Consider the following 17,007-nt stretch of genomic DNA (forward strand, 5'->3'; position numbering starts at 1 on the left):
TCTAGGACTCTGTTGGGTAAAACTTTGCTATCTGAACATAAGTAATGAGCAAATAGTTAAATTTACTTTGATGCATGATATATAAACTATTTCTTAAAAATCATTTTCTCTTTTGAATTTAGAATCCTAAACCTTCATAAAACCCATAGGAACAAATATAAATATCTCTTTGCCATATATTTAGCTACAATTCTCTTATTCCCTTTCGATTTTTTTTTTTTTTTTTTTAGTGTTTATTTTTGAAAGAAAGGGAGGGAGACAGAGTACAAGTGGGGGAAGGGCAGAGAGACAGGGAGACACAGAATCTGAAGCAGGCTCCAGACTCTGAGCTGTCAGCACAGAGCCAGATGCAGGGCCCAAACCTATGAACCGTGAGATCAAAACCTGAGTCAAAGTCGGAGGCTTAACCGACTGAGTCACCCAGGTGCCCCGTCTGACACAGTATGATTTACATATGTGCTTATTAACTGCACATTTTACACTTGACATATTTTTGTTAGCTGTAAATTATAAAATCTACACATACCACAAAAGACTTACATTTTGCAACTAAATTAATATGATTTTTTACTTCTACAGAATATAATTTTATGTAAAATTTCCTGGCATATTACACCACACCAAATGTCGGTAATGTTATGTACAATAAAAATATTTATAAAGTATTCACTATTTTAAGACTATATTAGAATTTAAAAGACCAAGAATAAAAAAGAACATTATTTTAAGAGATACAGGTTCCCATTTGGACAAAAGTGAGTATCTAGAGCAATACATAACATATACATTAAGTAACAGATTAGGAATAAGTTTTAATCCTTAACTTTCAAGTTATTTTTATTTATTAACTAACTGGTACGTGCTGTTTCAATTAGAAAACACATGATATAAAAACTAGTGGCACTATTTGGTATATAAGCTTCCAGACTTTTTTCTGTTGTATACTCGTGTAAATTTGCTTCAACAATATACATATACTTTTAAAAACAAGATTTGCATTATAATATATATTCTATCTTACAATCTTTTACACTTAAAAGATCATTGCCCTTAAATATGAAATCCAACTCACCTATTTCATGTTTAAAATATTTCTCCTCAGAGTTTAAGTTCTGCCAAGTTTTGTAATTATTCAAGATAATTATTTCAGTCCGATCCTTTTTTTGAGGCAAAAACTAATTTTACAATTTCTCTAAATCCTTCACACACAAAAAAAAGCCTAATTAAAATGTCTAAAGATGATGTATGAATTTTTGGTTTTTCATTTAAAATTACTGGCATTAACTGAAATTAGCCCCAACTGAAAAAGACAATAAATCTTAATTTAAGTCTTTCCATCTTAATGTCTTACAAAGTAACATTTAAAGACATTAAGAAGTTTTACTAAGAAAAATTATGTGCCTTTGCTAAATATAGCATTTTGAGGCATCTCCTACCATACAGTAATCTCAGATTACCTAGAAAGAAATGCATTATTGATATTGTGCCAAGGGAAATTATCTGAGAAAGCTGGTACATTCTGCTACCAAACAACTGCGTTAGAGGGTAAAGAACACTGGCGTCGTCAGATTTACCTTAGTTGTGTGCCTTTGGAAAATCATTTAACCTCCTAAAAGAACAATTTCCTCTTCAATAAAAGAGTTACCATTACCTCCACAAAGTTGTTTAGAAGATTATAAAGATTTTTTTAAGTCAACATTGTTTCATGAAAAAATCAAATTTATTTTTATTTGATCCACTGTTGAATCAAAATGTTTCAAACTAAAAAAGTTTTCATTATTAAATCAAAAGATTCATTCTGTCACACATCTTGGAATCTTGCCTATTTCTTTAAAAGAAAAACAAACAAACAAACCTATAAACATACTATCATATTATAGATCAGAAAATGGAGAATTAAGGCCCATGGGCTATATCCAGTCGGCAGCCTATTTTTAAAATCAAGATTTATTGGACCATAGTCACACTCATTAAATTATATATTATCTATGCCTGCTTTGGCACTATAATACTAGAGTTGAGTAATTGTGACAGAAACCATATGGCCAATAAAGCCTAAAACATTTGCTATTGGCCCTTTACAGAAAAAGGTTGCTAACCCCTGCTATAAATGACTATAAACTGAATTGGACAATATATCCAAAAGAGATTAGGGTAAGAAAACAATCAAAACAATATGAAAACATACATCTAAATTTTAACGCCTCATAATGCCACTCCAAAATCCTAAAAATCTAAGCTCCAAATACAATCGAACTAGAATATGAAAATTTTGGTTACAGAAAATATAACAACAGTACTGAACTTTATTAATGATTTATTTAAAATAACAAAGTATATCTTTGTGCCTCTTGAAATTAATTAAAGCCAATTATTATTTCTATTATAAATAGTACTTATATCTACTTTATACAAATTATGTTTTTACCTGCTAATGGCTTGCTCCTCATCAGTTATTCCAGTCTCCCTGAATGCCCTGTTTGATTCCGCCAAACTCAAGGCAATTGCTCTCTGAAGATCATCTTTATCATCTCCAGTGAGATCAATCACATCTGAAAAGCAAAACTATCTTTCTCAAAATTAAAAGTCAAACAAAATGAAGGTAATTCTTATCATGGGGATTTTATACCCAATATATCCTTTCAAACCAAAGTCAGCACCAACTTAATTCTCCATAAGAGCCTCTCTGAAGAGAATGCAAACACATTTTAAATTGGTTATGTTTTAAAACTCAATGTTCTTCCCTAGAAAATATACCTAAAGCTATAAGAGCATATATAATTTTCATTGCAGAGGAATCTCAGTATTTACTGGGAAGCCTCTGATTAAAAGCTAATAAGCAGAAGAATGCTAAAAAAAAAAAATTGGTTCTTTCCCAACAAAAATTGAAATTAACATAATTAAAGTTGTATTTATGCTTTCTGAAGTTAATTCAATCATATACTCATTACAATTAATACATACTACCACCTAAACATTATCTATCAAAGTATGATAATAAAGGAGATCTCAAAAATTATGTTTCAGAAACTAACTGACCATAAATATATGTTTATATATACATTTTTTTAAAGACTGGAAGAATGTACTAAACTGTTAACAGTAATTAATTTTGAGGGTTATGGGATTAGAAAAGTATCAGGGCATTTCACTTTCTATTTTAAACACTTTGCTACCATCCGAATTAATGAATGAACATGCAGTCATTTTCATTTAAAAAAAAATTTTTCATTTCACAAAAAGCAAGAAATATACAAATAAATGATACTATTTTCTTTTGCAAGAAAGAAAATAGTCTTGATGCTGTAAGTATTCTTCTTCCAAAGAATAATGGCTACAGCTATTACTACCTTCAGAAAAAACACTTTTTAATCCAATTTTCTATATTGGTCAGTTTCCTTCACTCAAAAGATGGCAATAATACCTCCATTATCATAAGAACCATAATGCATTGCTAACTAGGGGACTGCACAACAATACAGTAAGAAAGAGAAAAAGCTATAGCTGTTTTACCTTATCTTTGTGAGGTTGGGCTTATGGTTACAGGTATTTTGAATGTTTTATATTGAGACACATTAAAAATTAATTTGTTTCTTTGTAACCCTTAGAAAAGAATTTTGCAAGAGTGGAAACACGAAAAGGGGTTGGGGATGGGAAAATAAGGTGCCTGTATTTTACCAATTGACTGTAGGGTTATATATAGTTACTCAAAAAGAATATGCCATACTTACTGAGAAAGAAATAATGTATATTGATAGTTTCAAAAGTCTACTTCTATTGTTATCGACACTTTTTTTCTCTAAACAACAGCTTACAAGAATATTAGAAATATTTGTTGGCTATGGAAGGTGTTTTTTAAATGTCGTTAAGAGAGTACAATGAAACCTCATGAAAATGTAATAAGTAGGGTACAAAAAAATTCAGTCAGGTAAAATGTAGTACAGAATATAGCAAGGTAACTGAAATGATGGAGCATGCCTACATATACCAGCAAGCGAAAGTTTCCTAAGTCTTGCTTACAAGACCCAAGTCCATCTAGACAACAGTTGCAGACGGATGTCACCCTGGGTGTAGCTATCCAGTCCAGCTTAAAAATCGTTGAAGAAGTTAGGACTAGAGAGGCACGAATGGGCCCCCAAAAATGAGAACTACCGTGGTTATTAAATGACTAGACCGCAAGTGAGTAAAGAAAGAACAATGGAAGTAAAAAAAAAACCAAAAAAAACAAAAAAATTGAAAATCACAAAGAAGCAGAAAAACCGGTATGGGAGATATGATTACTTAGCCCTCAGACTCCAGTCTCTCATCCTCCTACTGTGCTTTCTTCAGCTACAAAAGCTAGGAAGATTAAACAAATCTATTTTCCCAATTCAGTTGTAGCTATGGTTCTGAATAGAATTTAGGTTGCATCAGTCAGATGCACTAACAAGAGACTGAGAAGGAAGGAGCGAGGGGAAAGCCATTATCCTGCTGCTTTTGGCTATTTTCTCCAGCATGACTGAACAGATACGTGTTGTTCCACATAGCATTCCAGTGTCCAATTTCCAGATTCAGGATGTCGAGAGATAGAGAAGTGGCAACTAGACTGCATTCCAATGTTCAGGCACAGCTCAGTGGCAGTTACCTAACCCTGCCTGCTTGTTCTCTGGGCTGCAGCTGCAGAAGTAAGTTCTTGAACTCAGTAGTCCCAGAGGCGGCCTCCTGATTCACTATCTTCCTGATTGTGGCAGAGGGAGCTGCTTCCCTGGGTGGCCAGTACTGCAAGAACCTGGGAATCATTTCCTAAGGCTGAGCTGGAGATCCCACCTCTAGTACTTCCAGTGTTTTGTTTTGTTTTGTTTTGTTTTGTTGTAAGAACCTAATCCCCTGTATTAAATTTCTTCTTTAAAACTATCTGGAGTATTTACTGTTTTATGTCTGACAAGTAAAGCAAACTGGCTAGAACAAAAACTCATTTAGAAATAGTAACAACTTATAATTAGAGCTTTTTATAATTGAACTGTAACCCAAGAAACACAAAAGTAAAAAACAAGTCAAGATGTTTTAAACCTATTTCAAAGATAACTGCAGTTGTGAGAAACGAAGTATACCATCATAAGAATAAAGAATGGTGGACAGGTTTTAAATTTATGTCTTCTAACTATTAAATCTTTCCTCCAGAGTAGCAAATCTCCAAGAGTGGTCAATAAAGCCTTCAGGATTCCCCCATGACCCTAAGAGAAAAGGGTCCCATAGGTAAAAATCTTTCTCCTAAAAATACCAACATGTTATCTGCCTTTTCTCCTGTGGTCATATTTGCACTCATGATGCAAAACAATGATGGATAAAACGGCTGCATCTGCAGAAATTGAGGCAGTAGCACCAAGTTCTTTGAGCAATTCACTGTCACAACTAAGCATACTCACTATTCAAAAAAAAAAAAAAAAAAGCCTGTTTCTCTTAGATCCTTGATATAAAGGAAAATATTTTACTAAATCTCAAACACTGATTTACATATTCTTTTAACCCTATGTGACAAAATACAAAGTATGCATACTACTTCTGCTGCTTCCAAAGTAAGCTTTTGCTCCAGAAAAAACACTAGTGTGGGGCGCCTGGGTGGCTCAGGTGATTAGGCATCTGATCTGTGATTTCAGCTCAGGTCATGATCTCATGGTTCCGTTTGTGAGTCTGAGCCCCTCATCAGCTCTGCACTCACAGCACAGAGCCTATTTGGGATTCTCTCTCTCCCTCTCTCGCTCTGCTCCTCCCCCGCTTGAGCATGTGCAAAACATGTTAGTATAATGCTTGAGTTGCAAGCCAGCTGAACTGGCAGATATTTTTTTCACAGAGCACTATTTTTACTTGAAAAAAACAACTAACAAACTATGATTACTCAAACTTCAAAATTTGGCAGATATTCTGTCTAGAATAAACAAAGTGATCCTGTCACCTGAGGGAGAACAAATGAGAATATGTGCTGCCAATGATTAATGTGGAATTTTCAAGCAAAAATGGTACCTTTGAAAACTTGTTTCTATCACTATGCACATATCTTCCCAACACTTAAAGTCTTTTCTGATGAAATCAAGTGATACTAACAATTTTTATTTGTTTCATAAAGCAGACATTCTTCCAACGTTTGGAAGGAAATCTTTTCTGTGGTGTTATAAAATCATGCATCGGTAAACAATCCATTCAAAGAGCAAGGTGAGTGACAAAGATGCTAGGAGCATCTTTAGTTTCTATATTTGGTCTTTGACCCACTTCCTGACACAGAGTTCCTAAATCACTTGGAATTTTCTGGGTGACGGGAACATCTTTTGTTCTAATGAGATGACTCCTGGGGGACTCCTGTATAGCTCAGGATGAACTGATGCTCACCAGCTCCTGTATGGCTTCAGGATGAATGCTGGTCACCAGAAAAACCAAGCCATGATGAGAAGCTTGGAACTTTGAGAGGAACTTTTTTCCCTGGGGAGGAAAGAAGGGCTAGAGATTAAGTTAGTAATCAACCATGCCTACCTGATGAAACCTCCATAAAAATCCTTAAAGTACAGGGTTCAGAGTGCTTCCGAACTGGTGAACATATTCACCTGCTGGGACAGTGGCACACCCCAACTCCATGAGACAGGAGCTCCAGCTCTTGGATCCCTTCCAGATCCTACTCTATATACCTCTTCATCTGGCTTGTTCATCTGTATCCTTTATCATATCCTTTCTTATACAATAAACCAGTCCATGTAGTGTTTCCCTGAGTTCTGTGAGCCATTATTGCAAATTATCAAAATCAAGGAGGAGATTATGAGAACCCCCAATTAGTAGCCAAGTCAGACAGAAGTGTGGACTATGTAGAATGTAGAACTTGTGACTGGCATGTAAAGTGGGGACAGTCTTGTGGGACTGAGAGCTCTTAACTTATGGAACCCGATGCTAACTCCAGGTAGACAGTTTCGGAATTGAATTGAATTGTAGGATACCCAGTTGGTGTTGGAGAATCTGTCAGAGGTGGGAAAAATGCACACATCTGGTGTCAGAGTGTAAGGAGAGGAATAAACAAGCAACAGTAGTCTTCAATGCTAAAAAGATAGGTTGATCAGAGACTATTATTGGTCCTTAGCTGAAAAGCTGGGGCTTTTTCCTTTAAGCAATGGAGGAGGTTTATTCATTATTTGTAGTTTTACTACAATTACAATAATTTTCTCCATGATGTTCCCATTACTCCATAACGCTTATTCCCATAGGATATTTTAGAACAATAGGGCAATCCTCAAAGACTATTACAACCTACTCTTACACCAAATACACATGATTTTAAGACTAGATATTAGCAAATTAAATGTTATTTCAATAAAATGCTTAAACATGAGTTTCTTTTTCTGGAGTTAGGAGAACAATTTCTCCTAAAACAAGAAACATGTAATAAACTATTAATTTCACAATGAAGCCTAGCACCCTATGAGTTTCTTATATGCTTATACTCAAAATGGAACAGAGAATAAGCATAGCTATAAACAAGTTCTAAATGAAACAATTTATAATTTCAATTATAAAAATTTAGCCTTTGTAAAAATCCAAGCAAATGTCAGAGTATTATGAATATTTTTATAACTGTGCCAAGGGAGGATCTCAGTAAAACACCAAAATGTTTCAACCAACCCTCCCTCTAGTACTAGTGTGAACACAGCTCAGGGCACAAATGTGTTACTGTTAGCTGAGTAACACTATAGAAAATCACAGGTTACAAAAGCCTATAAACATTAACCTCCAACATTTTCAAGTCTGCCCAAATTAAAACATTTTTTCTATACAGTCAGAAATATATATACCGAAACATAACACTTACCCTAATAAATCTTTCACTCTCCAAAGAATTACCATTTGAGTAAAACTTAAGTACCAACTCCAAAACATTTCTCTGTTTATTCCAAAATACAGGCAGTCATCAACATAACAATGAATTAGACTTTCAAATATATGCATTATTTATAACTCATAATTCATTTTCCTGTGAAAATAGTATACTAAATGACATGAGGCTTTCAAGTTAGTTTACAAAAGCCAATTTAGCCCATAATATAGTTGAATTACAATACATGTAAAGATTTTGAACTTAGGGAGGAAAAAAGCTCTTCCATTGTTTTCTTTACCTACATAAGGTTAAACCTAAGGGAAATCCTTCACCACTAGCAAAGATTTCTAGGCAAGGGAGTGATGAGTACAAAGAGCTGTTTGGGGAGATTACAAAGAGCTTGTAAAAATAAAAACAAAAATCACTAGGCCACCAGAAGGATGGGGATGCCTTAGGAGAGATAGGCAAGTATGATCAAAGGGATGGTCAGCAGACTGGAAGTAAGGACACTACCATTCTCACCATCATTCACTCTGCTTCACCATGGATCCTCACCATTCATCTCCTGAGCCCAATATACTCCTACCTAGCCTGGGATGTACCTGCCTCAGACATTCACAAGGTTTACTCCCTAACTTCACTCAGGTGTCTTCGTAAATGAGAACTCATCCAACAGATATTCCCCAACTGACCCCTTGTTTGGCACAACTCATGCCTGACCTACAACCACATCCTTGTCACCCTCCATCCCTTCACCCTGCTCTACTGTTTTTCATGAATTTACTACTGCCTGACATTATTTATTTATTGTTTACTGTCTTTCCCCTATGTAAACTGAGACTCTGTTTTCTAAAGGCCTAAAAAAGTACCTGACACAGATGAGGGAATCAATAAATATTTATTAAACAAACAAAAGCTAAATCTTGACTATGGAATAGAGACAAAACTGAGTGAGTCATCTTCACAGTGACACTAATTAGAAGACTTAAGAACATATGCTTCATCCACCTAAAACTTTTTCTAGTAAGTTCTAGGACCAACAGCATAATCAAGTATCATGTTAGAACAGTACTTAAAAGCAAGAAGACATACACAGTGTAACACAGCTCAAGGGGACAAATGTTTCCCACTGCATTCTCCCATTCTCCTCTGCTCTCACTCAGCTCCAAAGATGTTCCTACTTTTCCAATCTTCTCACTGCTGAATTCAGACTCTCTCAAACAGGGAGGTCCAATAGAAATTTCTGTGATGATGGAAATGTACTATTAATCTGTACTGTCCAATATGGTAGCCACTAGGCACATGTGACTACTACTGAGCATTGAAAATGTGTCTAGTCCAACAGAGGAACTAAATTTTAGTATTATTTAATTTTAATTTATATTTTAAAATTTAAGTTCCCACATGTGACTACAGGCAACTTTATTGAATAGCTCAGCTCAAAATGGTCTTGTTCTGTTTTTAATAATAGCTGCTGACATTATAATGGCAGTACTGGCAAGAAAAGTGAAGAGTACAGCAGCCATTCCTGAATTTTGTCATAAACTTCATTGTTTTGCAACTTGGATTGTGGGGAAAAAACAACAACATTCAGTATTAGTCAACAAAAGTTATAGCCCACAGCTATCATTTGGCAGTAAAATTTAAGAAAACTCACAAATTTGGAGTACCTGGGTGGCTCAGTTGGTTAAGCGTCTGACTTCGGCTCAGGTCACAATCTCACTGTTCATGGGTTCAAGCCCCGTGTCAGGCTCTGTCCTGATAGCTCATAGCCTGGAGCCTGCTTTGGATTCTGTGTCTCCCTCTCTCTCTGCCCCTCCCTTGCTCATGCTCTCTCTTTCTCTCTCTCTCTCTGTCCGTCTCAAAATAAACATTAATATATATATATATATATATATATATAATTCATAAATTTACACAAGTCATTCTGCAGTATATGTCTAACAGAATTCTAAGTACATGCTTAGATTAGAATGTAAGCCTAGCCTAGTTGCATCCAACCAGTTATAAGTAACTTTCACACCACTGTAACATCTTATTTTTCAGCTTAACCTTGACTTTTTGTGAATCATCCAAATAGTTTTATGCATTAGAAATCTCTATGGAAAAAGATTTAACTTTCTTTGCATTATTTTTTTTTCTATCTGCAGTTATTTGTTTAACATATTTGAAGAACAGGCAAAATATTACTGTTCAATTAATAATATCCTAAACTGCTTAACATTAAGTGATTTACCCTCAGGAGAGATGACAACACTACACTTGGATCTATTTATCACTTGTGCTTTAAATCACTTTTAGAGTGGCCAAACAATATAACCAAGACCAGAGTTCTAAGACAGAGCCTCTCACTTTCTTTGCAATCCTCACCTAATAATTTAATTCTTTTGACGGGGGGGGGGGAGAATACACTGAGTCTAAATTTGTGAAGGGTGGACCACTTAACAGTCATTCCAATGTGTTATGCCAATTTCTCTAAAACTTAAGCCAATATGTGGCATTACTTTCTGTGTTAAAATTACCTACCCAAATCCCTCTCATCTTTTGATCCATACTTTGATTGCTCAATTGTAGCACATCTTGTTCTGGTGGGCATATACTTTTTTCCTGTTTTGAAAAAGTTCAAAAGAATTTAATGGTCATGAAAGAAAGAAGATTACTACTTGATTTCAAATTGGGCAAAAGCCTTGTGGTCATGTCAATGACAGAGTTTGCCATGACACAAAAACTTAGAGGATATTAAGTATACCTATGATATCTCAATATCTTGCACTGTTCCCTTGTTCCCTTTGCATTAGTACCTTTTACTGCAAAACTCCAAAACAATTTTATTTCCAATTTAAGCTGGAGGTGGGAAGCATTTATTGGACAATCCACAATATCTAATCTGGACAGGAGATCCAAGTAGTGAAAAAAGATGTCTAAAATTTTTGCTAATATTACCACGAATGATTTAGACCTTTTCTCAAAATTTAAGATAGTATTAAATTACAGTACGGAAAATTACCAAAGCAATAAAAAGATGCCAGGTACACTACTACTTAATTCCTTATTATGCAGAGTACAAGCTTTCCTTGAAATGTTTTCTTTTTCTCTCAAAAAGGAAAGGTAAAAATGCACTAAAAAGCCCACTCACAGCCCTACTATTGAAAATGTAATTACTTCTTCAATATTAAATGAAGGTTCACAAATATGTGTTGAATCTCCAAATCAAGTAATCTATTTTCCTGACATACCCAGTTATGCATAAAAGAAAATTTCCCCACAAGCCCCCAATATGAATTCTATGGGATATTATGTTAAAAGCTAAACTTTTCTAGCCATTAAAAAAAGATACATTTTATTTCTTCTAAACTCTAAAAGAGTTTATAGCCACAAGGAATCTTATGTATTTAGCATTAGAGACTTTTATTTCAAAATGTAGATGTTTTGCTAGCACCACAACCAACAGATGACACACTTGAAGTTAGCAAGGTGTTGTTTATGTTTTAGCCCTGGTTGTAACGACTTAATACTTAGAAAAGAAGGAATAAAATTTGTTTTTAATTTAAAAAGTAAAAAAAACAAGCCATATTTGAAAAAATTAAGCTAAACTATGGTCAATTCTTAAATAACAATGTATTTCATATAAAATTAAGAAAATGCTCAGAAAGGATTTTCATAAGTAGAACAATCTCTTGAGAATTTCCTCACTCTGATCACTCAATACGCCATGCTCCTGCAACACACAGCTTTTTCAGTAGAGGCCTGTATTTGAATATATAGTTGTAATTATTTCCTATCTTTCCGCCCCACATGTTTTACCACTTCTTCCAAGAATTAAAAATACACAAAAGATTTCATTTCTCCTGAGGAATAATAGCACAGTGATTTAAAGAATCTGATCTGTTGAATGCATGACATCTCCTTACTTTCTCATTTTGAAAACATATAACACTAGTATGACACTGCCAATTTAAATGCTGAATCAAGACTATTTCCCAATGGCAATCACACTTAGAACTTTTTGAAATATGGTGCACATCTGTTAAATGGAAAAGAACGGTTACTTCATCAGATATTTTTTTCCCCAATTTGATACTGTTATGATACAATCACCACATTCTATTTTTACAAGGGTTTTTCTCAACAATCTGAAAACAACTTTATGGACACACTATCCAAATTATTGAATTACTAAGTGTAAATTAGCACCTTGGTGAGAAGGATAGCACGTTTCATTGATAAAGAAATTACAACAGCACACAATTTGCTCAATATGATAATCAGTTATAATCAAACCTTAAATTTCCTTTCTCTACCATTTCACATGGAATATAAAATTGCTTAAGGAATATTTTTCAAGAGCTGCACACACACACAAAATTTTTAATTATTATTTATATAGGACACATGCCTTCTGAAATCTGGTTGCCTTCTCCCTAAGAACATCTGTTTGAAGCTCTCTTGTCCATAACATTTTCACTATTCTTTGTCAACAGTGTTGAACAGGTATAACATCTGGCTTAAGCATTATTCACGGACTTTCACAGAACAAATGACACCTCTTCTTTTATTCAGGACAGTCTTATAACCCTAATTCCCCTACCTATACATATATATATATATATATATATATATATATATATATATATATATACACATACATACACACACACACACACACACACACATACTACCTCATGTCACAAAGTCTACCATCTATATTAAGAATTCACAGCTATCAGTCTTGTCATCCTTTCCACTAGAACAGTGAACCATGTTTAGTCAATTTCCTGCTGCCTTCACTTGAACCAACTGCCTTCAATCAAAAACTTTTTTCTTTTTTGTACCTAATTTCATTTCCCCCCAAGTCTCAGAACCTTGAACGATATTAGATGCTATTCTCACACATTAATTCTTTCTCTACTCATATTACTTCTCTTTTTTCTAACTTCTTGCATCAAGCTTCTCAATCTCATTCCCTTTCATTGGTTTTGAAACAGCTTTTTTACATGTATTATCAAAAATAATTCAACAAACACTTTTTGAGTAACCATGCAAATCTAGCATGATGGTACAAACATCAATGGTCTTCTGCCCTGTTAAGCTTCCTGTTTGGTAAGAAAGAGAGGCACAAGCAAATAATTTCAAAATTACACAGTACTCATTAAGACCCAAGTATGCTCTGGGTGCTGGAGAAGCACCTGCTACAGCAAAAACTCCTGACCTAAGTCTTACAACACCAGAGGTAATGAGGCTGGGGCAAAGGCTAGAAGGCCCTCCCAACAGAAGGAACAGCAATATAAAGACCGGAGGAATTAAATAGCACTGGATGATAAGAACTTCAAGCCATTCTGAATTATCACATATAAAGTGAGAAGAGAAAAACAGTAGAAAATGAAGTTAGAGATGTAGATAGGAGCCAAACCACAGTTTGTCTTCAACTTACACATAAAAACACTTGGGGCTGTTTCACATTTATAAAACTTCTTCCATTGCCTATTATCTATGTGAGATGGGAATATTTCAGCTTTGGGTGACATAAGGTCATTTGTGGAACAAAAAATATTAAGATTATCCCAAAATTTTGAAATTAAAATATTTTACCAACAAACACTAATCTTTAACGCCAACAGTTATAAACATCTATGTTTATATGTTCTTTCTTCCTAGTCATTTCCTAACTTTGAGAAAGTGTACAAACAAAATTAGAGGGGTGCCGAGCTGGTTCAGTAGGTAGAGCATGGAACTCTTGATCTCAGGGTTGTGAGTTCAAGCCCCATGTTGGGTGTAGAGATTACTTAAAAATAAAATCTTTAAAATACAAAAATCAGAAATTTTCTTCTCTTCAAATACTAGTTAGTAACCAAATGCTGTAAATCCAGAATGCATAAAAATAAATATCTACATGTTATATAGTGCAGTTATTACACCAAAATGAAACACAGAGGTAATTAAACATATTTTGAAAATATATATTCATATTATAAAGAAAATGTAGAGTCCCATATAATCCTTTCCCTACATATGTATGTATGTCTGTGTGAGTATGTGTGTTTACTTTGTTACACAGTAATAAACTTTTTTCTAAAATCTTAATTTGGGGGAGGAACAAGGGTTGCAGGAAGGGAAATTCTGGTAAGTGGTAAACCTATCAGTAATTAGAAACAATAGTTTGCCTTCAAAAATAATACTAAGTCCTCTACCAACACTTAAAACCTATAAAACAAATGTCTGTGCCCATGTAAAACCTTTGAAATGTTTGTTTCTTTAATGAGTAACACCTACAGCTGTTCTATATTCCAAAACAATGAATACTAAATGAAATGCTCTGTGAAAGGATATACAACTTAAATACAATGTTTTACTCCTGGACTGGAAAAAAAAAAAAAAAAAAGAATGCAACTAATAAAAACATATACTCTTTTCAACTACACTAAAAACAACCAAGGTTAAGTAGTTCTTTGTCCTTCACCTCTGCTTCAACAAAATTAATATATTTCCAAGGAAAATTTTTCATTACATTCTTATTAAAATATTAAGAGAGAAGTAAACTTACTTGTGTCTGCTTGGCTTCCCACACTGATGTATCTATCATTGCCAGGAAGTGCTGTTTGGTAGTAAGTTGTCTCCTCTTGCTGAGGGGTCTTGGCATTCTTTGCAGTAAGGAAAGCCACTGCTAATTCCAAGTTTCCATTACTATCCTTCAAATATCAAGAATGGAACATCAAACATTTTGGAATAACTCCATACATTCTCACACGATTTATTTGATTTTCTCCATAGCAACTAATACTTAAATAGCAAAAGTCACTTTTAGATTTGAAACCATTCTATCTGAATGATTTATACTATTTTATAGTGTAAATTGATCATAAACAATATATTCTATCAATAGTAATTCCTTTTTCTGTTAAGACAACATGACATAAGTAGTAATTCTATAATTACTTAGTTTTCCATTACTTTCATTTCTCCTTAACAAAAGTCAATCACAAATTTATGCTGCTAAACAAACGAACAAACTAAAAAATGTTTTTGGAACCTGCCATATAAAAGAGTGAAAATGAATATTTAAAACACTACTTCTACAAGAGGAACTATAAAAGATATTCCCCTTTAATATATATGCTGAATACATACCTAGAGGCAAACTTAAGCAAATGTCAGACTTGAAGGAAGAAAATCGCAAAATATTCTGAAGCTTGACAGTACAGAGACATAGAGAACTAGACAAGAATACTCAATACTGTCAAGATAACAATCCTACCCAAATTAAATATATACATTTTATGTAGTTCTCATCAAAAACGTTTCTGAATAAAATTATTCTGAAGTTAATTTAGGAGGAAGCAGATGCTAGAAAACTAATTTTTACAACAAAACAATGAAAAGAGACATGACCAGTTCTATCTCTACACTGTCTGTAGAGTTAATAAATAGAAGACTTAGCTCTAGGACAGATAACTGAAACAACATTAGGAAACCCAGATATTAATAATGAAGTGATCTTTGTAACAGAAGGCCAGAACACCTAAGACTATGAAGGCCTCATGAACTCCAGCATACACACAGACTGTAATAGGAAACGAGTGGAGGGTTTTGGACAGAAATGATATGGTATGACTTACATTTTAAATGGATCACTCTGGCTGTGTTGAGTATACACTACGGGAGAGAAAGGACTGAAGCAGAAAGTCCAACATTATTTGCTCTCACATTAAATATGTGAAAGAAAGATCAGGATGATTCCAAGGTTTGAAGCCTGAGCAACTGCAAGAATAAGATCCCCAATCCCCACCCCAACTCCAATTCCAGTTAGCCAGGGAGAGAAAAAAAGTAAAAGTACAGTTGGAAAAGTACCACTGCTTTATTTTTTTTTTCAATGTTTATTTATTTTTGAGAGAGAGAGAGAGAAACAATTACGAGCGGGGGAGGGGCAGAGAGAGAGGGAGACAGAATCTGAAGCAGGCTCCAGGCTCTGAGCTGTCAGCACAGAGCTCAACACAGGGTTCAAACTCACAGACCACGAGATCATGACCTGAGCTGAAGTTAGACACAACTGACTGAGCCACTCAGGCACCCCAAAGCATCACGGCTTTAAACTTTATTATCACAACCATTATAAAACTCTTAAATGACTCACCAAAAATATGAGTATAACATAATCTATGTTAGATGAGTTAAATAGTTGTAAAGTAATTTGCAATAACCATCTCTAACATTATTGAACTCTTACTATGTGCCAAGAAATGTGCTAATTGCTTTCTATATACTCTTATAATAATAATAAACTAAATGCAACAGGGATTTCTTGAAGATCACTTGCTTTGGAGGGCTAAAAATAGATTCTTAAAATAAAAGTACTCAAATCAGTCAATGACCTTGTGGTTCCCAAAAGTAGACTCCTTGTCAGTATATTACTAAGAAAGTTGATTCATTATTAAATATCTTACAAATTTATACTGGGTAATAGTTAAGGTTTAAGAATAGTCCCCTTCCCCCAACTACTGTTAACTGAAACCAAAGTTTAAAAAAAAAAAAAAAAAAAAAAACCTGAAGTCACACAAGGTACCTCAAAGAAAATGATGACAATAGTTAATTTGAATCTTTACATTCATTTGAATAAACATATTCCACACAGTTCCCAGGTTAAAAAAAAAACAAAAGTGAATTCCCCAGACTTGCTCTGACCAGGTAAGGGGACAGCCTCACACTCAGAGACAGAGAATGGGAAAGGCACTTTCTGAAAACAGACACAGAGTGATGGAATCATATTCATCAGGATAAAGAAAGGACTAGCAATCATCTAAATGTCATAATCATAAAAATTGAGGTATGACATTTTTGCTTCCTCTCCAAATACTTAACAGTGGCTTCATAAACCCTGCATTAACACTCTAAACAAAACTGTTTCATCATTTTGCTGACAGGAAAAAAAGCTGAAGCAAAGACTGCAGTAAAAGCAGAAATTAAGTGTGGCACTCCAAGATCAGGTTGCTTGGTTTCCACATTTCAACTGTGTGAGCTTGAGCAAGTCACTTTAACCCGTTTACTCATCTTTTAAAAGGGGATGAATGGGGGCGCCTGGGTGGCTCAGTCGGTTGAGCATCCGACTTCAGCTCAGGTCACGATCTCACAGTTTGTGAGTTCAAGCCCCGTGTCAGGCTCTGGGCTGATGGCTCAGAGCCTGG

General features: G+C 34.5%; 1 protein-coding gene across 5 annotated transcripts in view; it reads right to left on the bottom strand.

Annotated features, from left to right (window-relative positions):
- Positions 1-17,007, bottom strand: part of USP25 (ubiquitin specific peptidase 25) — a 150,431-nt gene that overhangs the window by 104,140 nt on the left and 29,284 nt on the right. For 2 of the 5 annotated variants that reach the window (XM_027077517.2, XM_027077519.2), the window contains exons 3-5: positions 14,373-14,517; positions 10,358-10,438; positions 2,429-2,552 (exon numbers count right to left, since the gene is read on the bottom strand). In XM_027077517.2, the coding sequence (XP_026933318.1) occupies positions 2,429-2,552; positions 10,358-10,438; positions 14,373-14,517 (350 nt within the window). The remainder of the gene's footprint in view (positions 1-2,428; positions 2,553-10,357; positions 10,439-14,372; positions 14,518-17,007) is intronic. The other 3 variants (XM_027077518.2, XM_027077521.2, XM_027077520.2) reach the window with 2 other exon arrangements.

This window comes from Acinonyx jubatus, chromosome C2 (assembly GCF_027475565.1).
Source record: "Acinonyx jubatus isolate Ajub_Pintada_27869175 chromosome C2, VMU_Ajub_asm_v1.0, whole genome shotgun sequence".
In the NCBI taxonomy this organism is placed as follows: domain Eukaryota; kingdom Metazoa; phylum Chordata; class Mammalia; order Carnivora; family Felidae; genus Acinonyx; species Acinonyx jubatus.